General features: G+C 35.6%; 3 protein-coding genes and 1 pseudogene across 3 annotated transcripts; 3 read left to right on the top strand and 1 right to left on the bottom strand.

Moving 5' to 3' along the window:
• Nucleotides 1–5: 5 nt before the first annotated feature.
• On the bottom strand, nt 6–6,511 carry LOC114752628 (1-phosphatidylinositol-3-phosphate 5-kinase FAB1B-like; annotated as a pseudogene).
• A 3,634-nt stretch (nt 6,512–10,145) lies between these two features.
• LOC114752633 (translation initiation factor eIF-2B subunit alpha) lies at nt 10,146–14,392 on the top strand. Its single transcript, XM_028941375.1, has 5 exons — nt 10,146–10,800; nt 12,673–12,825; nt 12,904–13,045; nt 13,536–13,777; nt 13,935–14,392. Exons 1-5 carry the CDS (start codon nt 10,339–10,341, stop codon nt 14,139–14,141), a joined length of 1,206 nt encoding a protein of 401 aa, XP_028797208.1. The 5' UTR covers nt 10,146–10,338; the 3' UTR covers nt 14,142–14,392.
• A 2,693-nt stretch (nt 14,393–17,085) lies between these two features.
• On the top strand, nt 17,086–18,471 carry LOC114752629 (FCS-Like Zinc finger 17-like). The gene is made up of 2 exons (XM_028941372.1): nt 17,086–17,468; nt 17,997–18,471. The coding sequence occupies exons 1-2, from the start codon at nt 17,122–17,124 to the stop codon at nt 18,223–18,225; spliced, it is 576 nt and encodes a 191-aa protein (XP_028797205.1). The 5' UTR covers nt 17,086–17,121; the 3' UTR covers nt 18,226–18,471.
• Nucleotides 18,472–21,823: 3,352 nt separating this feature from the next.
• On the top strand, nt 21,824–22,872 carry LOC114752627 (probable E3 ubiquitin-protein ligase RNF144A). Its single transcript, XM_028941371.1, has 2 exons — nt 21,824–22,655; nt 22,736–22,872. The coding sequence occupies exons 1-2, from the start codon at nt 21,824–21,826 to the stop codon at nt 22,870–22,872; spliced, it is 969 nt and encodes a 322-aa protein (XP_028797204.1).
• The last annotated feature ends 344 nt before the right edge of the window (nt 22,873–23,216 follow it).

The raw sequence follows: 23,216 nt of genomic DNA, 5'->3' as shown, positions 1-23,216 counted from the left end.
TGAATCCACTCCTGAATCCCATTGTCAAAAACCAGTTGGTGTGGGGGAAGGTATATAGAATGAAGGTCAATTGATGCATACCGAAAACAGCAACCATATTCCCAAATCTGCACATAAAAAATCACATCACAGAGAGATAATGAAAAGTATGAGTTTAATGAACTAATGAATCTCACCATTTGAAATACACTTAAGCTACAGAAAAATTTTACTTTTGAATTGCCATAATAAGACAAGAATGAGTTGTTTTCATAAAGATGTGTTAAACCTAGACGGAATTCTCAAAGGTTACCAAAGACTGCATCTATTAAAACTTTCAATCAGGATTAACCAAAAGCGATATTTTCAGTTTAAACATTGGTCACAAAAGCCACAGACTTAGTCTTTCTTTACACATGTTTAAAAAGCTCTAACTTGGGCCAGATATTGGTATACTTCATATATGAGAAAGCAAAAAGATGATAATCACCCATAAAAACGAAGACTATCTCTGTGTAGAGAGTGGCCACAGCTTGCCACCCTGCTTGCTGCAGCATGGTTCGAGAACTGAGCTCCAGAAATTTCCCAAATGATAAACCCCAAGCAGCATCAGACATTATTATTCTATGTGTAGCAGGAGGATAACCATTGACTCTTGGACACCGCAAGCATCGGTGCCACATCCAGATCTTTCCCTCTCTTTCACCGGGTAGCAGAATTTCGGGTATTTTTTTAACTGATATGGTGAGGGTCCCCTGACGATGAGTATAGCATTGGACATGTGCTTCTGAAGGCATTTCACAAGAACTGCATCTATAGCTCTGAGTAACAATGCAGTTTATCACATTTCAGAATGATTGCATTAAATCTAAGAACAAAGACATTCACAATTATTCATTGATTAAAAACCAACCTGATCAAATAAATGATCCCGCAGAAAACGACCCAAGGGTTTATCAAAGTTGCCATAATATTTAATTCGAAATAGATGGGACTTCTCACATTCAGTTCCCTTCCATACACACCGGGAGGACACGGACACTAAAATGCTTTGATGGTCAGAAAAAGAAGAGAACTCTTCTTTTAGAGGTACTGGCTCTTCATTCATGAATCCTTGCCCCTTGGAATGGTTCTGAACATCTTCTGGAGATAGAAGCTCTGAATCACTTAGTTGGCTATTGCAGACTTCTCTGTGGCCATTTTGAGGAGTGCCTGATACTACATCATTTTCTAGTTTCTCCAAAATCGTACAGCCATTTTCATTAGTATGATTATCCATGACTGAAAAGCAGTTGCTCATCACAGAAGTTTCAGGCACTAGAGATATTTTGTAATCCACTTCATTTCTTTCTTTACAAGAAAGAAGGGTTTTGCCATAACAATCTGAAATTGTATTCCCTGAAATAGTGGCAGAAGAGTAAGAAGCAATTGGGTGACTAATACTTGAACCAATTTGCTCTGATTGATAATGGTCACTAGAAAAAAGGGGTTCTGTTCTGCAGACCAATGAGGCTAAATCAGCAACTCTACCACCTTTCTGGTGTTCAGTGTTAGGTCTCGGCTCCTGAGACTTTCCATGGCCAGAAATGGTGAAGCCAGGCACTGTTGAGATGGACCCATCTATGCATGGAGGACTATCTGGAAGGGCCACAGTTATTGGACTTTTCAATGGAAGTTCTGGCAGGGAGGCTCCTTCGTCAGCAAGAAAAGAGGTTTCCAGAGCCAAATGGTAAGCAGCAAAAAATCCATACTGAACCACATGCTTTACCTTCTTCAATTCATCTTTATCGGCCCCTCTTAGTAAAATCTGCCAGAGGAGAAATTAAGGATGTAAGCGAACATTTCCTACAAGAATCCAGACTACTGCTGGGCCATAAGAAATGACATCTAAACAATAGCAAAACAGGTAAGATGATATTTTATTGCATAAATCGGTCAAAAGAAAACAGACAGCATGAAAGCTATATCTATATTGACACAAGAATGATCTGAGTTATGTTTGGTGTTCCACAAATTCTCTTGTTTGTAATATCACATTGCAATTATCCATATTTAGGACTTACTGTGCAACCCAATGGTTTTGGACAGCCTTCAAAAAACATCAATGTCTTGACAGTTTTCTTCCTGTCCTGACTAGCACTACCATGGTCTTCAAGAATCTTTTCCACATGAAACTTCTCACAGTAGCCCAACTTTGGTGAAGAGAGATGATCAATTGAAGGCGCTATTTGAGCACCTGCACAGCGTGCTATACGCTCCAAAAGCGGCCTCTTGACATTGAGAACTAGTGATATGTTTTTCCCAAGAAGATATTCTTGTGCATATCGAGAAACTGATTTCTCTACCAGAAGTACATCAGGATCGTGTGCAGCTATTTTGGCCACTGCCATCTTGAGATGGTCCATTTCCTAGATAACACAAGGGAAAACCCGTCAACATAAACTCAAATATGTGTAAAGTTCTATATATATCAGTCTGTGCACTGCCAAACAAGTGGCAGACTAAACTAAAAAAATGGTGAACTATCACAACCTGCTGCAAAAGTGTATCTACACTGGATAAAAGGTTGGTAACACGCTGGTACTCAAGAGCTCCTCCAAGGATCAACAAGCGAGCTCTGTCTACTTTGGATGTCATACGCCGATGAGCCACATTTTTCTTACAAACAACTCCTTTAATCACAACACTGGAAGATTATAAAATTCAACCAATAAGGTAAAAAGATAAATGAGACTGAAACAAGTGAAAGTTCCTTTTGATCCATGGTATAGTCTAATAATCTATTACAAGTTATAATATAACTTAGATAAGAAACAGTGATCAACAGTATGGGCATGTTTGTTTAACCTTAAAAACTGATTTTGAAATTATTTAAAAGAGTGATGGTTGTTTTGCTCATCTCATAAAATCTTTAGACAATAAAGGACATAAAAAAGCACTTCTACGAAAGTGATTATTTTAAAAATCCAATCCAAGTATAATAAGCTGAGAACATATCTTTTTCAAGCTAATAAGGTGATGGTTGTTTCATGTTTAGCTTAATTGAAATCACTTTTTTGACCTTAAATAAGCAGGCCCTGAAATCGGAAGAGATAAAATTAAATTTCAAGTTAGTCTTTTGTGAGGATTCAGCAACAGAAAGAAACAACTTGATTACCATGCACATGGAAGTTGTTATTAATTACGTAATCCCACATTGCAAAATAAAGAAAGAGAAAGATACATGACAGTGCACAACAGTGAAGACTTTGTGGCTTCAGATTCAATAGACAGTTTCTGTTTGATCTCGTCACACTTCCTCAATGTGTTTTACAATGCCAGATGCATATCCAGCCACAGACTATACAGATCATAAGTTTTGAGTCATCTGATTTTTTCAATTTTAATTTCTTAGTACCTGATCAAGATACCTGACTATTATTTTGCAAGTTATGTCTGTCTCCCATGATTCATTTCCCCCTCAAAATATAGCAACATTCATGAATGATGATGTGAAAAACATAATAAAAGGCCACAAAAAAAAAGGCAGAAGGGAAGAGTTACAGTCAACCCAAACTACAACGACACTCACAAGGAAAGCACACAAGAAACAAGAAATCTGTGGATAAAGAACAGTGGGTGCCTGCTTATCTACATGCACGGGACCTTGGGATGGTTTCCATCTTTTGATACCTTGAAACCCACCACCAGATGACAACCAGCTTATGAATTGATTTCGAAGGATATGAAACATCAGCAAATGGCATTAAACATGAATAATCATATGGATTGGAGCATTTACCTTTCGCAGGGACTCCCACTTGCTATGCATTTCACTTTCACATATCCACCAGGATCCATTCCACCACTTTGGCTCGTATCTGGTTTAAGTAGAGAAGCAGCCTCCCAAGACAGAGATGTAACAATCTCCAACCAACTATTTTTGTGATTGTCTTCAACAGGTAGGTTCTCAACCTGTAACAGCTGAGCTATCAAAGCCCTAAAATGCCCACCAACAACATTCTTCAAGGCTTTCTTGTGCTCTTCACTTAACCTATCCCTGTGGCGAGACTCTCCACTTCCAAAACTACTTGAAGAACGTAAGTACCCCCACTCTCCTGCAGCATTTGCATCACCATCACCATCACCATCATCATCATCATAAAATAAACTAGCTTCTTGATCATCTTCTTCAGTTTCTGGCTCCGGAGGGAGCCAGAGAAGCCCATTATTTTCAAAATCTACAGGTTCAACACCAACATCCTCGGAAACATAAAAAGATGAAGGTGCTTCATTTTCATCACCAATATCATGTTCATCTTCATGTTTTCCAATAGCTGGGTATTCTTCCAAAGCCTGTGCATCAAAACTTTGGTGTGTTGAATTGTTGCAATTGTCTCCTTCAGAATGCAGGTTTTGTGAGCCATCCATGTTGCTTATTCCATTTAATTCAACTTGATTATAGTAGCCATTCAAATGAGGATAATGCCCCATTTCAGAATCTGATTTGTAAACACTGTACTCTTCCTCCTCATCATCAGTCCTGAGGTAAGACGAAAGTAAATAATCCATGAAAATCTAAATAAATTAATGCATGTTTTCCTCGTTTTCCAAAGCAGTACCTCTCATGGAATGAATAGTTCTTAAATACAAAGTTGCATGTTGATGAGGAATGCATGTAATAGATATATTACTGAGAAATCTATCAGAGATTTCCATCTACATCTTCAGATCCTTTCTCCCTTGATGAGTCTTAAGTCTAACCCAATCTCACGAGTATATCCTTATGTCACCAGCCTATGCAACTAATATGTAATTATTATACACACACACAGAGTTATAAAGCTGTCTTTGAATTTTTCATGGACAGAAGGAATGATCAATTATATATGCAAACACAAATGACATGAAGTATGTCTGTGCGGAGAAAGATGAAGATAAGTGATCACATGAAAATTATCTGTGTCAGTGAACCTAAGAAAGATTAATATACCGTAACATTGAGAATCCATATTGCTTATGTGATGCATTCCCCAAGTCTGCTTCATGATCATTGCACCTTCTCAGTGCTGATAAACATTCCTTGTCAATGCCTTCACCTGTCATGGATGATTGATGCAGGATCAGATCAGAACTCTGCTGTGTTTGTTGATAAGGATCAGTGGAATAAGGAATGGAGCAAAAAGTGGCTGTACTGTTATTAGCAGTTCCAAACGAATTGATGCTGGTTGAGCTTGAAGTTGACAGTGAAGCACTGTTATCCTGATTAGAAACCTGAATCTCTTTCTCAGAAGCAACCGTGCCCTGCTCCCATTGTTCGTAACAATAATTGCAAACCCGAACCTTTTCCTGCTCTTCCCAAGTATTCCTTTGGCAACTAGATGGAGCTGGAACTGAGTTTGTTGTGCATTTGGCACAGAAAATGCGTCCACAAAGACGACAATGATGTCTGCGATTAATTAAGTTGAACGGCGAATCACACTGATAACACACCGTACAACTCTGGTCAGGCATCCAAAAAACCTTTGACACCTCATCTGGCTCAGGTTTCCAGGGATTCCAAGACCTGATGATACTGATAAGTTCAGAGAAAGTCTTCTCTGGAGCATCCATTGACAAATAATCCAGCTTCTCTGTTCATCATGACAAGCCCATTTACTACTGCCTATTCCTTTGACGCCATGTTTTGGCTGTAAGATTCAACCACAGTCAAAACCAAGAAACTGAAAAGGAATGAATTCAATCCCGAAGATATTAAGTAACAGCCACCAAAACTTCAAAGGAAATCCCAATGAATCCAAAATTCAATTTTCCAGATCCACAGACAATCCCCAGTGTCGTTGGAGCAGTTTCTGGCTTACTCTAGGTCCAAAATGAGACTTCTTCACCTATTCAACACTTTGAAAAACCAACAGTCACCTCAGTAAACGAAATCCTACTCCTCTTTGAGCCCAACCAACTCTGATCACAAATTTATCAACACCATAAAACATAGACACCGGCTAGACTATTGCTATCAGAAAAACCACAGCAAATTAAACGATTGATGCAAAATCACTGAATATAAGTTAAAAGCTCAAATCTGCATGAAATCTCTTCTTCATCAATGCGTAAGAATTCTTGTCAAGAACTTTACCAATCAAACTCACTCCTGATGCCCAGGTGATCAAACAGATACTTCAAGCAGAGTCCTACAGGATGATGATTAGATTCCCGATAAATTGATATAGAAGACCTTCTTCAGTTTAAATGGGCCTAAAGCAATATTGGTGTCGCCTACTTAACACAGACCCTGTACAGGAGAAAGCCCAAACAGAGACACAGGAACCAGGGGGGCAGAGGGTAAGCTGCAGGTGAAATCAAAGAACAGAACAGCGAGCGAGAAACGAGACGTTTCAGAATAAATCATTGTGAACTTCAATTTTGGATCATGATCGTTCTCGAAACACTTCCTTCCAAGTCATCCGTCCTCAATTTATATGCAGAAGAATCAAGCAAATAGAGATTTAGACTAAGAATTATAAAACCTCTGAAGCTGAAATTGTCCCCGGCACAAGTTTTGATCATGAGAACCGGGCCACAATTTTTGGTCTTCATTTATCCTGTCGTTTTCGAAGCTAGTAGTCTTCATGGTTTTCGCCTTTTTTTTTTTAATGTGACCCAGATCGTGACCCGGGGAACGTGTCTGCATGACACATCCGAAAGATTTAAATTTAAAATTAAGAAGATTATTTTTGTTATATCAATATTAATCATGCTTCAAGATGATTAATATTTTTAAATCATCATTTATATTTTTCATTTACAACTAAAACATCAACCTGACACTTTTGTTTTCTTTAAGATACTTAAAAAGGGAAAGAAGAATCCCTCATTATACCACTCATGATTTCTCCAAAATAATTACCAATTATGTTGATAAAGCATTCAATATAAATATTTTATTGAATGAAATATTTAAATTAAAATAGTAAATAATAAACGATTACACAAATGAGGTGACAAAGCTGGAGCCTGGAGGCGCCGTTATATGGGGTGTAAACATTAGCCAAGTGGACTTTTTTTTTTTTTTTTAAATCACCGATTGAAGAAAAGTCGCCGTTCGTTCAACATTATCCAATTAACAAAAGCGCGTGCACGGCGCAAACCGCGGTTCAACTCAGCCGGGGTTGACCACAGACATTCGGAAAACCGGCTTCGGTATTATCGAGGAAAGGATCCGACCTCATTTTTTAAAAAAATTATTTATTGATATATTAAAGTAAATTAATTTTTTTGGGGTGTGTCCAATAGAAGAAGTGCTTTTTAAGGTTTTTCCTTCCTTGTGAAATGATGTTTCTGATTTTGGACCCCATCACAGTCGCTAACTTGGGGAACAAGGCTCGGTTTCTCTTTTACCCCTTGCATAACTCAAAATAGTAATCTCCTACTTCCTCTTTTTACTTTTTATAATTAATTATTAATCTCTAAAATGTCAAAATATAATAATGTTCACAATATACTTAGGCATCATTTTCGGATGGCAATTCAGCTCTATGATCCCAATTGTTGGAATTTAATAAATTATTTTCATCAAGTATTGGGATGAATGGTACAGCATTTAAATGTAGACACATTCTTTTTTAATTTTAAATGTGTAAACTAAAAAATCTTCAAAATAAATCTTTCTTGAACGCGTTTAGTAATATGGAGATGAATGCTTGTTTAGAATGGCTTAAGTAATAGGTTTAAGTAATAACTTTTTTATCGTAATTTACAGAATACTACCTCTGATCATTAATATAAGACTTTATTTGATTTCTATTTTAATCCTAAATATAAGATTACAATCCACTTTTTCTCTAATATTTATGTATTTTTTTCAAAATAGTCCTTCTAATAATAATAATGATTCTAGCCAACACACTTGATTAGTAAGGATATTTTAGGAAAGATGACACCTATTTATTATAAATAACTAACTTAATTTATTTTTTTTTAATATTTTTAAATTAATCAACTAACTCTTATAATTAAAATCGGAGATAATATGAAATAAGTATGTGAAGGGAATTTTATTTCCACTCAAAGACCTTTAGGTGACCACGAAAAAGTAATGAAGCAGGTAGGGAAGTTCCACAGAGAAGGCAACAGTTGGCCTTGGGTTGGTATAAGAGAAGCAACAGCATTATTGGATAGGAAAAACAATCATTTCCAGCTGTATGTTTCTGCCAATTTTTTTTGTTGGCCTTTTTTTCTTTTTTGTGATCAACTTCGATTTTCCGATGCTGTGAGGTGGAGGTTGAAGAGGACGCTGAAAATGGAAAGTACGCAATCTCGTGAAGTCGGTGATTTGGAGAGGGACTTCATTATTATTATTGTTTGCTTAAAAACCTTACCAATTTCAGGTCGTTCACTTGTTCTGGTACAAGTATATATCTTCCCACCTCATCGCTCTTATTTTATTTTTTCTTCTTCCTTTCTTTATGGCATTGATCAATCAGACATCGCTTGTGGTTCTTACAGCATGCCAGCTGGAGAATCATCAAGCATATTATAATTATTTTGAGGGAAAAATCTTCCATAAAAAAATCATCAATTATTCCGCCACATTATCACCTTTGTTTCAATTTTTTCTAGCCATATGTACATCGTCTATATATGAATTTAAATATGAATTTTTATTATTTTGATATTTTTAATTTAAATTAAAAATATAAAATAATATTTTTGTATTATTAATTTATGAAAGCAATCACAACGATAAATCTTTTTTTTTTTAAAACATGACCATTGCCATATAACTTTTGTATTTCAAATGTGATGATCACATGCTCATTCTAGGCTAATAGAGAGGGTTGAAATAAAAAAGCATTTTCTTTTTGGAGCTCTTTGATCTCGCCCTTCTCCCTTGAAAATAGAAAGAACTAAAAGCGGGGAAAAAAAACATAACGTTTTTGTTTCTAGCAATTGACTGAAGCCCAAGAATTTAAGCCCAAAAAGCAAAGGAACCAGGGGCCCAAAAGATGTTCTCGGTGAATGCAGAAGCCTAGGCCTAAGCCCGACAAACCTTCATTAGTGGGACTAAGGAAGGAAAGCAGACTGTTTCTAACGGCCTTTTTTTAAACTTTTTTAAAACCACAAGCCAACGAGAATTAACTAAGAAAGTAGTTCATAATCCACAAAGTCATAAGTTTTAGTACAACTTACCTACAATTTTTTCTTACAAAGAAAAAAAAAAAAAGAAACTATCAACAGGGGTTGGGTCTAGTAGAAGAAACTAATCTTCCATAACATGATAATCTAAGATTCAAATCCTCTATAAAAGAAGTGCCCATATTTAATATTCCTCCGATTCTTAATATATGACCCAATTATTGAGTTGGTTTTGGTCCTAAATATAAGACCCATTTCCCATATTTATCATTTTTCTCTAAATTACCCCTATGGATACTCCCTCAACCATAATCAAATAGAAGAGGGAGATGGGATATTAAGAAAGATGATTATGGTGTTTTAAGAAAAATGTGTCACTTTTCTTATAATTAACCAATTTATCTAACTTCCTTAATCTAATCAAATTAGTTAAATGGGTCTTATATTAAGGACCGGAGGAGTATTAAATAATGACAAAATTGTCCAAATAAAAGATACCTGTATGGTGTGCCCACCCAAAAAAAAAAAAAGAAACTGATGATATATATATATTAATTATCAATATTTGCATAAAAAAATCCGATATAGAATATAAATTCACAGTAACTGTTTATATAAATCACATTAATTTTCTAACAACCCATTCAGTGGAATTTCAGTTAACCTTGCAATCAGCCGGAGATATGCTTATAAAATAAATTGAAAAGTAGTTACCTTAAACATAACACTTGCTATGCTGAGCAACTTTGAGCTGATTTAAACCTAAAATCACAGTTAAAGATCAATCAACACAAATAAAATAAGCATTTGTCTTTTTTTTTTTTTGGCCAAAACAAATAAGCATTTGTCATTACAAATACAAATCCACCCAACGGCATGGCAAAACAATTAAGCCATAGCAAAGCCCTGTCCTTTCTCCTTTGATACCCCTTCCTTTTTTAAAAATTTTAATAATCATGATTATTATTAGCAGCCTTGAAACGGGGAAAACTGGAAACGAGGTCGTTTTTGCGGGAGACGCTTCTTGACAGTTGCTTATTGCCCGGTTTAACACCATTATCTTCCCTCTCTCTTTCTTTCTTAAACACAGTGATTTGCGATTGCAGAACCCCGATCTTCCATTTCATAAGGCATCAGATTCCTTCAATACTTTTGCGGCAAACTTGCTTCCTCTTTCCTCCTTTTCTCTCCGGGGAATAAATTACCTGAGAAAGTGACTAGTCTCGCTCGTACCTCCACGTATAGATGTGGTATAGATCAGCATCTTTTATTCTCGACAACAGGCTGCAAAACGACGCCGCTTTGGCACCCGACGCATTTTCAACCTCCCCTCCTGGTGGCACTGGCACTACCCGGACTTCCATGGCCGATGCCCCTCAGAACCCCAACCCTAACCCGACGATTTCTGCTTACTATCAGACTAGGGCGGCGCACCATGGCGTTGTCACCAGTGACTGGCTCGCCCAGGCTCAGGCTGCTATCGACCAGAATCCAGATGGCAATGCTACTTCGGGAAGTGATGTCAGGGGGTTGGATACTGATAAACCGTTTGGCGTGATCGATGAGTTCAATAACTGGCGGAAACAGCCTGATTTGGCCGAAGCCGTGGCGGCCATTCGTGCCTTGGCGGCTGTGATTAGGTCAAGTAAGGCTACGACGATGATGGAGCTGGAAATTGAGCTCAAGAAGGCTTCGGATTCTCTCAAAGTAAGCAAAGTAACAAACTTTGAGCAGTTATAAGGAAACAGTTATTGATTTAAGGCTTTATACCCAAAATATATGGCTGTTTTTATACACAAAGCATTTGATATTTGATCATGTATATTCTGTTGATTTTTGTTGAGAAGTGAGTGTATGTATCGGAATGAATTGAATCGCAAGCTCTTTTATCTGCTGAACTTTTAAGTGGAATTGAGTAAATTACTAAAGGGAGAGGCCGTCCCAAAATATGATGCATTAGGTGATTGTTGAAAGAAGCTATCCTTATTAGGCGAGGTCCCCCAGTATCCCAAATAGCAGAGAGCTTGCGGCTGCCTGCACCACCGTAGTTATTTCGTCCCTCGCAGTTCCACTTAACCTCCAGAATTCTGAATGGTTTCTTACACAACACACCTTAATCCAATGTAGGCTTACCCTTTTGTGCCTCAGCCTGTCTCAATGAAAGCACACCAAACACTAGTTCGTTATGATGAACCTTTTCTACTCCAACCCTTCTCTGGTAAGGTGCCTCAAAACATGGAACTTATGAGTCATGACCATATTTCGGGATCCTAAGCCCAAAGGGATAATGATCCCATAAGTTTTTTTTTTGTGCTGTCAGTATTTTAGGCTTTGTAAACATGTAGGGGAAAAAACTATTAAAGCAGTTGAAGCCTGGAACAAAACCGAAAGGAAGAAGAACGCTCAGGGCAGAAGTTCAATAGTTCAAGGCTCACAGATCACTCGCTACACTTTTCTTTTCTCCTTGGTCTGTTTTTGTCGCCTGAAGTTGGACAGAACAGAGAGGAAGAAAGAAGATTGCGTTGCTTTACATAAGTAGAAAGCTTCATAAAAAATATTTGGACATTCTGATGTGTCACCAAGGCCTTCATAAAAAATATTTGGACATTCTGATGTGTCACCAAGGCCTTCATAAAAAATATTTGGACATTCTGATGTGTCACCAAGGCTTAAGCAGAAGTAGCAAACAGAAGGAATGAGTTATCTTAGTCCAAATATTGTGGCTAGTTTCCAGCTATAATATTTCCCCAGTTAGCCTTCCACTTTCCCTACTCACAATGATGCCTTAAAGTTCTGAGGAATATTTTATTCTGAAAAACAATAATATATTGCTTCCATTTTTTCAACATTACGTCACTTGTCTAATTGATTGGCCAAAAGGAGGAAATAAGTTATTAGAGTATGGCTATTACAGATCATAATGATGATAAGCTCTTCATTCATAAATGTGTAACTGTTGATAGTTCACATGGTTTTATTTTTCTTTCTAAAAGTTAAATTTCAAGTTATCATCTTACTTGAGTAAGAAAACTGTTGGGATCACTTAGCCCATGTAAGAAGCCTTTCACCAATGGCCTTGTGACGCTAAGTTCCCTGTGCTTGTGGGAAGTCGCTGTGGGTTCAATCATGCTCACTTTCAAGTTGTTCCAGCTTGCCCATTTGTACTTAAAAAAAGGGGAAGAAGTCTTTCAGAAATCGAATTGACACATATGCATGGCATTATCCTTGAGAGATTTTGGGTACTAGGACTTTACTTTTTTTAGAAGGCAATGCATGAAGATGCTCGTTGTTGATAGCAGAGAGAATGCAGTTCGTTCCATAATGTATGTGATGAAAAATAATATTAATATAGTAGTGATTATTTTTTATTGGTATTAAGCCTACTTCTGGTATGAATTTCGATCTCAGTCTTTGAGTGGTGCTTCTTTTCACAGTTTTAATGCACTGAAAAGTTATCCATCTAGAGCTTAAAACACCCTATGAGTAAAGAAGTTAAGAGTAGGAAATAGGTGCAGCCATGCGGATGTTCAAGAATTCTTGAATTATCTGATTAATTTTTAACTTCTATCTGCTGTACAGTCCTGGGATACAACCTCTATCTCTTTGACAGCTGGCTGCGATCTGTTTATGCGATATGTAACTAGGACTGCTGCCTTAGAATATGAAGACTTTAATTCTGCAAAGTCACGATTAATTGAACGTGCTGAAAAGTTTGGGGAAATCTCGTACAAGGTGAGTCATTGAATTGTTTGCTTTGAGATTCATGAACTCAACCATGCTCATTATTGCAAAAATTACTTTGTTTTGCAGGCTCGTAAAGTTATTGCAATGTTGGCTCAAGATTTTATATTTGATGGCTGTACAATTTTAGTTCATGGTTATTCCAGAGTTGTCCTTGAAGTTCTTAGATTGTCAGCACAAAATAAGAAACGGTTTCGGGTTTTATGTACAGGTTTTCCCCCCTTCAAACTCTTAACTAGACATTTAATGGATATTTAAATAGAGCACCTGGTCAAATTATTTTAATTCATGATCCTTGTCCTCTAAAATAGACAAATTTTCTCATGCAATGCATCTGCATGACATTTGAAGAATGAGTTACACTATTCTTAGCTTGTAAATGCTGTGCTTTTACTATAGATTCTATTGTGTATTGATATTGATTTTACAGTAATTGACCTTCATAGCTCAACCTGAATTTTGGATGAGTTGGATGAGGATATGCGGTTTTATAAAAAGCACATTCCGTACTGGCTTCTCTGTGAAGCTTCTAGCAGGAGAGTTGTGCGCGCGCATGTGTTTATTTTAAATTCTGATGACCCTGCCACTGGGCGGTGTGCAACTATATTTCTACCCATAATTTCCCATGATTATACTCATTTTGAACTGTAAATCATGGTTGTAGCTCTAAAGTTTCAAACTTTCATTTCCTAAATGTGCAGAGGGAAGGCCAGACCGATCAGGCTTGCAGCTGTCTAATGAACTGGCCAAACTTAATATCCCCGTGAAACTCCTGATAGACTCGGCGGTAGCATATACCATGGACGAGGTGGACATGATATTTGTGGGGGCAGATGGTGTGGTCGAGAGTGGGGGTATAATTAATATGATGGGAACCTACCAAATTGCATTGGTTGCACACAGCATGAACAAACCAGTTTATGTGGCAGCTGAAAGCTACAAGGTATATATGAACCACACGCTGAGACTCTTCGACTTTTCTTCCAAAAATCTCAATAAAGATTTCATTACGCGTTGATCCTTCTCCACAAGTATAGCATTTTTTTTTTCCGGAAATGGATATTCCATGTCTTCATGTTTTGTTATGTCTTACTCTGCAGTTTGCTCGTCTTTATCCTTTGGACCAAAAGGATTTGGCCCCTGCCTTACTCCCCATTGATTTTGGTGTGCCTATTCCATCCAAGGTTGAGGTTGAAAGGTCTGCGAGGGATTATACTCCTCCACAATACTTGACACTGCTTTTCACTGATTTGGGCGTTCTTACTCCATCCGTTGTTAGTGATGAGCTTATCCAACTGTACTTGTAGTTGTAGGCACAGCCTTCCATGTACTACGTTTGTCCCCTTATTCTTTTCAAGATAGTGTTCTCATTGGGGATCATGTGTCTGCTGGCCCAATTTTGTACCAAGTTTTGTGCACGTTGCAGCAGCTTAGATATAAATGGGATGCTTTTATTTGCTCAGAATGAAGCTTCTCAGATATTTATTACTCGTTAGGGGGAAAACTTGAAGATGCTAGATTTTTAAAGAAATAAAATTATCTTAATTCTTATAACCCTCATATATTATTGTACATCAATCATACTTTAATTAGAGAACTAAATGATGAGAAGACGAAAATTGCTTGGGAATTTTTCTTAGAAATGAGTCTGTTCGGGAGAGCTTAAGGGGAAAGTATTTTTGTACTCCTCCGGTCCTTATTATAAGACCCAATTTGACTTTTTATTTGGTCCTAATTATAAGACTCAATCCATTTTGTCTCTTATATTTATGCATTTTTTTTCAAGATAATCCTTCTAATAATGATAGTTTTAGCCAATATACTTAATTAGCAAGGATATTTTAGGAATGACAACACTTATTTATTATAAATAACCAACTTAACTTACTTCCTTAATCTCCTCAAATAAGTCAATTGGGTCTTATAATTAGGACCGGAGGAGTACTTTACAAGATAAAATTTTTTATATATATTTGTTTCATACAATCCAAAAAGAAAAGAGGATGTCTTTATAACATATATTGGAGAATCAAGTGCAATGATTATTGTCCTATTAAATAAATAGGGTTAACTTTATATCATGAAAATATGCGAAGATCAAGTAAAAAAGTTTATTTATTTATTCGAAGATCAAGTAAAACAGTTTATTTATTATGAGTATAAATATTAATATTAATGTTCCGGTCAAAAAAAAAAATTAATATTAATGTGCCAGCGCGTGCCTGCTTGTGCTGCCAACCTATTTATATATGGTTTATACAGAAGCCTTAATTATTTGGTAGCAGAGACAAAATTTGTGTTGCGAGGAAACAAAGTAGCTGACGTGTCACCCCTTCGTGATTGACAACGAAGACAACTTATTCGGCGGTAAGCATATTGCTCAATTAGTCATTCTTGTTTCATATTTACATCAATATGAGGTTTGTTTGAAATCGCTTGAAACAGTTTTTTTTAATCATAATTTATAAAATATGAGATAAATATATGAAAAAAAATTTATCTCAATTTACGTAAAAATACTTATAAATTGCAGATGCAAACAGGCTCTTGTTCATTCATCTCAACACAACTTACATTTAAGTTGACACATCCTTTTTAAAATATTTGGGTTGATTCTATAGTATTTTTCTAAAAATTAAATTGATCAGTGTTCCATCTTTTATAGAATAAATATAAATATATTAGTTGAACAGTAAAAAAGGAAATATATAAGTTGTAAGACACCCGCGCCCTCCAATTTGATAAGAGTGTTTTTTTGGCCAACAATTTCATAAGAGTGTGAATGTAATAAAATATCTCAGTTGAAGAATACATCATATTTCTCTCTTTTGTTAAATTGTCTAGTCTTGTATTCTCCTGGGTCACATCTTCTAAAATAGAATATTAAATTCATGAAAATTGGGCATAATTTAGAAAAAAAAATGATGTAATTTTGTATATGAATATAATTACATGTGTTGTGCTCTGCATAAGAAGGAAAAATATATTTGGGCACTAACACAAATAGCTAAATCACATCAGTCCCTTTATTCCTGAAAAACTAAAAAACAAACAATAATGTTAGGTTCCTCTGAGATCCCTTTTAGTAATTTTCTCTGAGCATTTATTCTCTCTTCCTCTGAGTGGATTCTTTTGTGATGGGAATTGAGCCATCAACGTATCCCACACAAAAAAAAAAAAAAAGGACCAAGGGAATCTCTGCAAATTTATTTCCCATCGTATTATTATATTCTTCTCTGCCACAATTCACTCGCCTCCTTGTCTCTCTCTCAACCTCTTCCACTATTCCAAACTCTTCTCTTATTATTTTATTCCTCACTTTTATAATTTTGCATGCAATTTATTTATCTATATTCAAGTTTTCACTTTGAAACATCTCTGCCTAACTTAATAGTAATTAAGATTTTTTTATATACTTTTAAATATTTTATTTCATTGGGTTCCGGATGTCTCTATTTTACTTTTTTTAAAACATTTTTCTATATATTTTAATTTTGAATGGTGGAAAATTAGATACAATATTTAAGAAAAATTTAAACCATGATTTATGTACTGGGATTAGATATTTATACGCTTAAAAATTGTATTATTTTTTAATTAACGTTATCATATTACGGCTACTTATTAAAATGCTTTATCTAATTTTTTTGGCCCATAGAAAAAGCTCCACATGGAGACAGTGGAGTGGAAGGAAAAGGAAAAGGCCATTCATGTAATACCAGATATGATACAAAGTTGAAATACAGCTGCGCTTAGAATAAATTAAAATACAGGAATAAGAGACATTAAAATTAGAATATACCACCTCTGGTTCTTAATATAAGATCTTGTTTAATTTTTATTTTGGTCCTAAATATAAGACCTCAATCCACTTTATCTCTCATATTTATATATTTTTTTCCTAAGATAATCCTTCTAATAATGGTAGTTCTATCCAATATACTTGATTAGTAAGGATATTTTAGGAAAAACAACACATATTTATTACAAATAACTATACTTTCTTAATCTTTTTAAATTAGTCAACTAGGTCTTATAATTAAGAACGAAGATAATATCATTTTTTGTCTTATAAATTAAACTTAAAATTTAGAAGCTGTGAATAATGAAACAATGTAGCACGTGTTACAAAGTGCAGAGAGAGCTAAACAGATGAAGACACAAAGGTAATAATGTTGTAAATGGGTGTCTGTGGGTTCACATTTTCTTTAAATACTCACCACTTCTTCTCTTCACAGATCTCACCCATCTCTCTCTCTCCCCAATCAGCTTTAGCTTCGTTCCACGATGCTTCCAAAGTTCATGAGCCCTTTCAAGGTTGAAGAAGAACAACCAGAGAAGCTGAAGAAGAAGAAGAAGAAGAAGAAGCTCACTGATCAGAAAAGGAATTCCACTTCTTCTTCTGCTGAAGATGGCGGAGGGAGAAGAAGAAGAACAGACGAGACCCACATGGATGTAATTGGTCTAAGGCTCGTAACCCAAATCACCAATCCAAAGACTAAATCCAACAATGTTGTTGTCAAATCTTCGCTCAGAAAATCAAACCTCACCATCGGTGCTACCACTTGCTTCCTCAAAACTTGTTCCCTCTGCAACAAGATTCTCAGCCTCGACAAGGACATTTACATGTACAGGTATTGTTAATTAAACCTTAAGGTCCTCTAACGCTGATTCATGCACAATTAAGACACAGTATTTACGCTATAATTAAGATCCTATGCTGTTTTGTGAATCTGAAATTTTCTGAATAATTATCATCAGACCAGACATCTAAGTTTAGCAGAGAAATGGGCTCTTTGTAGAGATAGATCAGGTTCTATTGCTTGGTTGATTTTGCCTTGCATATATATGTATTTCCTTTTTGAAGTTCTACACTCATGGAAATCCCAGTTCATAATTTGGAATGCCAAATGACAAACACGTGCAAGACAGTAACATGAGTTATTTATATTCTTTTTGTCATGTTCATATTTGACAGGTATCTGATTCTGGGCTTATACACACACTGAGACACGCACGCACGCACACGTCTATATTGTTCTTTAGAATTAATAATCTACCGATGGGTAGTCATAAGTTTACATGTTAAAATATGGGTGTTTGATGAAATTACAGTTTGTGATCAAAGTTTGGAAATTTAATTGTTGGTTGATATGATGCAGAGGGGACCAAGGATTCTGCAGCATAGAGTGTAGGAACAGACAGATAGTGATGGACGAGATGAAGGAATTAGAAGAGTATACGAAGCAGCAAAGAACATCATCGTCTCCAAGAAATTGTTGGAACGATGCTCGTCGTATTCTCGATGATGCTCGCTTGCACAGACTTCAATCTAAGCCTATTCCCTCGTCTTGTGCTCATCACCAAAACCACTGGGCCATTGTTTCGTAGTTTAGATTAAGAGGATCATCATAGGCTTCAAAATCTCTTAATATTTTCTGAAACTCAAGAGAAAAAAAAACAAAAGGAAGCCAGAAAAGAAATAAGATCTCTAGATATATGTAAATCTACTTTGTTTTATATAATGAAACCGGTGGATAAGTAGGGGACCTTGATCGATGAGATGAAACCGATTGTAACATTTTGTCAAATACAGGCTGCTCCACAATGGATAAGCAAGATTTTTCAGACTCTTTATCATTCTCCCTTCCTCTTCAATTATGAGAAGGAAAATAGTGATTTTTTTAATTATATAACAGATATTTTTGCTTTATTATCAGGGCCAAGTTTTGATGGAAAAAAATTCTTGAAAGAATTTTGAACTGCCACTTAATTAGTTTCTATTCTTGTCACATAGCAAAATATATAATAACTATACTTTTTCATTGGAACAAATTAAATAAATACACACATCTAGATGACACATAAAAATAAAACAATACATAAAGGAAAAAACAAACTAAAACTATGCAATGCAAAGAAGAAACTTTAATTATTCTCAGTTCTTTGTAGTAGCAACATGTTGCACTAGAATATATTCTAAAGAAGAGTGGGACAGATATTTCTCAATCAAGAAGTCACGTTGCGATTAATTAGCAATTGAAGGAATATCGTGTTCATTGAGTAACTCATCACTTGGAACTGAACATATTGATGTGAGTCCAAAAAACATATTATTGAGTAATATTCTAATACTTTGGTATCTGAACTGTAAAGTTTGGCCATGTGGCTTAATTAATTTCTTAAAAAAGTAGCAAGTGCTTTATGTTTGAAAATTGCAAATTTTTTGTAGGCTAGGTTTATATAATATGGGACCTATTTTATAAGTCACCTTCTAATTAAAAAAGATCTTTTGATGTTAAATATGAATTACTTTGCAAAATATTTAAATATTATACTTAATTCCTTTTCATACAAGCCCTTGTTTTGTTATACAATTAAGAGATGTTGATTTCATTATTTCGTTTCATAACTAAGGAGATGACGTATATATTGGGAAATATATATGCTTGCCTTTAGAAATATGTCAAGTGTATTTAATAAGGGCAATCTAGAAGCTACTGAAAATTTCCAACAAATTTATGATGATGTAATCAATTTGTAAATTATTTTCTTTATCCATATAAAGTAGTTAAAAGTTTTATAATACAAATAAATATATATGTATTTGTAGATCGGAGGAGGCGTATAGCAATTCCAACGTTGAAATAGCAGGAGTACATTGTATCATGCCTGAAACGGGTCCAATCAAATAACTTAAGTTTTTGGTAAATGAATAGTTCTAAATACAATATAATAATTACAATTAGTCAGATCCATGACCAAACTTGCAATAAATTATATGGATAACGATTTGAGAATCAAATAATTAAAATATTCAATAAGGCATTTTTAGCTAGGTTTTAAAATGTTTTTATTTAATTTTAACTAATTTAATATTTTGAATTGAGATCGAGATGCGCTAGGAATCTAGTGATAGATGTGAGATCACATTCATTATCTTGTGGGATGCCAAAAGGGGGGCAAAAGTATGTGGACACAGCATTAAACACCGATAAGGCATAGCCCACAAGATACTTTGCACCTAGTTTCATGTTTCGAGCTCTTCAATTCATTTCCCTTGCTAAAATATAGTTTTAGTTATTTTAACTTTATATAAGATTTCAATTTGATTCACTAACTGTAAAAAGTGTATTTTTATTTTTTTAATCATAAAAACATCAACAAAAATGCTGATATTGAAATTTTGAATGTTAATAAAACATTTTCAAATAATAACATATTAAGTTTAATTTTCAAAACAATCATGATTATTACAAAAAAACTATATTGGATATACCTTAAAGGGAAAAGGTCAAGTTTAATTTAGTCTTTTAACTTAATAACTTAGCCACCTCTTCTTAGTAAAGTAGTTAGATATGCAGCTTATAATAAAATCGGATTGGTATATACCCCATTACTCCTATAAAAGGGAAAAAGTCAAGTGATTATTATTATTTTTATATTATTTCTTCTTTTTTTTTTGTAAATTTCGTGCATCAGTGCCCCTCAAGGGACCCTACTAAGTATCTAACCTTATCCATTGTGCTTCTTCACTCAAGGAACGTATAAATATGAAAAATTCATTGTTCTCTAATGCCATAAGGGGCCATATTGAATGTTTAGCCTTATCTGCTGTTGAATTTTAGTATTATTTAGTCAAATTGCAGCAAACTTGTAAGACTTGCATCCCTTTAAATTCATCAAAAAGTAAATGGATAATATACATCTGACAATAAATAAAAATAAATGTAATAATAAATATGAATCTCATACAAATTTCCTTCATTTTCTCAAGTCTTCTTTTGAATATAAGACTATATGAATTTAAGAAATGAATTTCAGAATTGGAAAATATGCTGATGTAGCAAAAACAAGAAGCCATCCTTAATTCTTGTTTTTTTCGGTTACAAAGTACGCTAAAAGGGATGGAGGTGAGGAGATGGGCCGGGTTAAATCAAGCCCAAGTATGTTGGGGCTTCACGAAAATGAAAGGCTACGGCGATCGACATCACTTTCCAACGAAGGGAACCCTTATCAGAGGTTGGAAGGGATTAGGAGTCATATATGGCGATAATTTATAAACAGCAGAGCTTCATTTGAATTTCATAGTTATACTGATTAACCCTTGTTAGTATAATTTACAAGGATTAATTCTTTAAAAATAAAAAATTAACGGAGGATAGATGCTATTTTTTGCCATTAGGTCCCTTTTAAAACTATCACTTCAATCTTCAGATTATTGATGAAAAAGAAATTGTTCATTCCAAGCAAAAGTAAAACTAAACCCTTATCTATACAAAACTTGTATTTTTCCTCTTAACTAGAGGGCGGTGGTGGCTGGTGACTGATAAATATGCGATAGATATATATACTATTAGAGTAAAATCTCAATTTTTTTCCAATAAATCACATACCTCTCTAGTGAGAGTTTGAACTCATAACCTCACGTCTAAGAAAGTCCCAAGAGCTAGAAGTACTTTAATATCATCGAGTTATGAGCCTGACAAATATAAGATCGTAGAGTTAGATTATGCATTGCATATTATGTGAGCACATAGAGGAACTTTAATACTCCTCCGGTCCTACATATAAGACCCTTATACTAGTGTATATACACTAGTATACATTAGTATAAGGATCTTATATTTAGCATCGGAAGAGTACTTAATGAACTTGTTTTTAATACCAGTAACTGTTTTTGTTGTCTTTAAAACTTGATTGCTAATACGGCTTAGGAAACGAGACGACGACAGAGTGGAATAACCTTTCAAATTTCAATATTCAGTGATTATCACGTACTACCACTACTATTGCAAATTCCAACGCCACCCAATTGGTCAAACATTTAATCTCTTTCAATCCTAAAATGCCGATTCATGCATTTCTTTCTATATTACTGGCCATTTCTTCAAACTATGCATTTCTACTGAAGTAGACTTCTACACAGGACAGAACCTCACAGAAATTAGTCAAACAAATTCTCCGACGGTACACACACACATATAGCATGCGGGGAGGATCGTCGGGTTCTTCTGCCGGTAATATCTTCGTTGATGAATTCTACTTCTCCGTTCTTTTTGATGAAGATGACATCTTTCCAATCTCCGATGAGAAATATGCAGAACAGATACAGCTGCAAGAGGCGCTGATGTCCTCAGTTATCATGTCCAGGACATTCAGATACGATGAGGATGAGATTAACGTTATTAATTCCGGAAAGGGGAAAATGAAGCTAGAGATTGGTGAATCTTCCGGAAGCTCCAGTATCATGAGCTTCTGTGGGATTTGCATGGAAGACAAAGCAATGGAAAACATGTTCAGAGACAACAAAAGCTGCGAACATGTTTTCTGTTCAGACTGCATGGCATCCTACGTGGCGTCGAAGCTTAAAGAGAACATATCATCAATGGTGAAATGCCCTGACCCAAAATGCAGAAGCATCATAGAGCCGCTCTTCTGTCGATTCATCATCCCAGATGAGTTATTCGAGAGGTGGGAAAATGCAGTGTGCGAGAACCTGATTCTTGGGTCCCAGAAATTTTACTGTCCCTTCAAGGACTGCTCGGCCATGTTGGTGGACGATGGGGACGAGGTGGTGACATCCTCGGAGTGTCCGAACTGCAGGAGGCTGTTCTGTGCTCAGTGCAAGGTGACGTGGCACGCTGGGATGGATTGCACAGAGTTTCAGAGCCAGAAAGCTGATCAGACACACAACGATGATCTTCTAAAGGAACTCGCCAAGAACAAGAGATGGAGGAGATGCCCTCGATGCAGATTTTTCGTGGAAAAGATTGATGGATGCTCTCATATTTCCTGCAGGTTTGTGCCTGTGTATATCAGTGTGAGTCGATATTATTATGAAATTATTTGGATTGATCGGTAATGAAATGAAGGGGCGTGAATAATATTGTTGTTGCAGGTGTGGGAATCAGTTTTGTTATGGATGCGGATCTGATTGGAATCAGCATCATGGGTGCCGTTTTTAGGATTATGCTAGCACGTAACGTTGTGATTCCGCATGCCAAATATTTGACTTCGCCACAGTGGAAATCTTAGTCTTCTTGAACTGTAGTTTGGTCTATTTTGTCTTGGGGTTTGAAATAATTTTGGTGAGTCTTGAGCTTTGTTGGATGATTCGAGTGGTGGCACCTGGCAAGTGATTAGAAAAGTACCTTAGTCTGTAGATCTTGGTCTCTGGAGAAGAGTACGCTTTACAAATCGTTTCATGTTAAATAAGATGATTTTGCTGTTAATTTCTCCGAGACCCTCAAAGAAACGAATTTGAAGAATGCCCAATTTGTTCTTGAGGGGGAAAAAACTGATAATAATGAGGTTGATACTGGACGTTCGGGCTCAATTGATAATGGGCCATGTTTGAAAGGGAACCAAAGCCCACCTTA

This window comes from Neltuma alba, unplaced genomic scaffold (assembly GCF_004799145.2).
Source record: "Neltuma alba isolate B1F8T4 unplaced genomic scaffold, ASM479914v2 tig00007454_pilon, whole genome shotgun sequence".
Classification (NCBI taxonomy): Eukaryota; Viridiplantae; Streptophyta; class Magnoliopsida; order Fabales; family Fabaceae; genus Neltuma; species Neltuma alba.
This window is presented reverse-complemented; position numbering and strand designations above follow the sequence as displayed.

What these genes read in the sequence shown, in the direction of transcription:
- LOC114752633 (XM_028941375.1), top strand. Translation starts at nt 10,339, where the DNA reads ATGTGGTATAGATCAGCATCTTTTATTCTCGACAACAGGCTGCAAAAC. An exon ending in AGGCTTCGGATTCTCTCAAA is followed by an intron (nt 10,801 to 12,672) that starts GTAAGCAAAGTA and finishes TCTGCTGTACAG; the next exon opens with TCCTGGGATACAACCTCTAT. An exon ending in GTTTCGGGTTTTATGTACAG is followed by an intron (nt 13,046 to 13,535) that starts GTTTTCCCCCCT and finishes CTAAATGTGCAG; the next exon opens with AGGGAAGGCCAGACCGATCA.
- LOC114752629 (XM_028941372.1), top strand. Translation starts at nt 17,122, where the DNA reads ATGCTTCCAAAGTTCATGAGCCCTTTCAAGGTTGAAGAAGAACAACCA. An exon ending in AAGGACATTTACATGTACAG is followed by an intron (nt 17,469 to 17,996) that starts GTATTGTTAATT and finishes GATATGATGCAG; the next exon opens with AGGGGACCAAGGATTCTGCA.
- LOC114752627 (XM_028941371.1), top strand. Translation starts at nt 21,824, where the DNA reads ATGCGGGGAGGATCGTCGGGTTCTTCTGCCGGTAATATCTTCGTTGAT. An exon ending in GTTTGTGCCTGTGTATATCA is followed by an intron (nt 22,656 to 22,735) that starts GTGTGAGTCGAT and finishes TTGTTGTTGCAG; the next exon opens with GTGTGGGAATCAGTTTTGTT.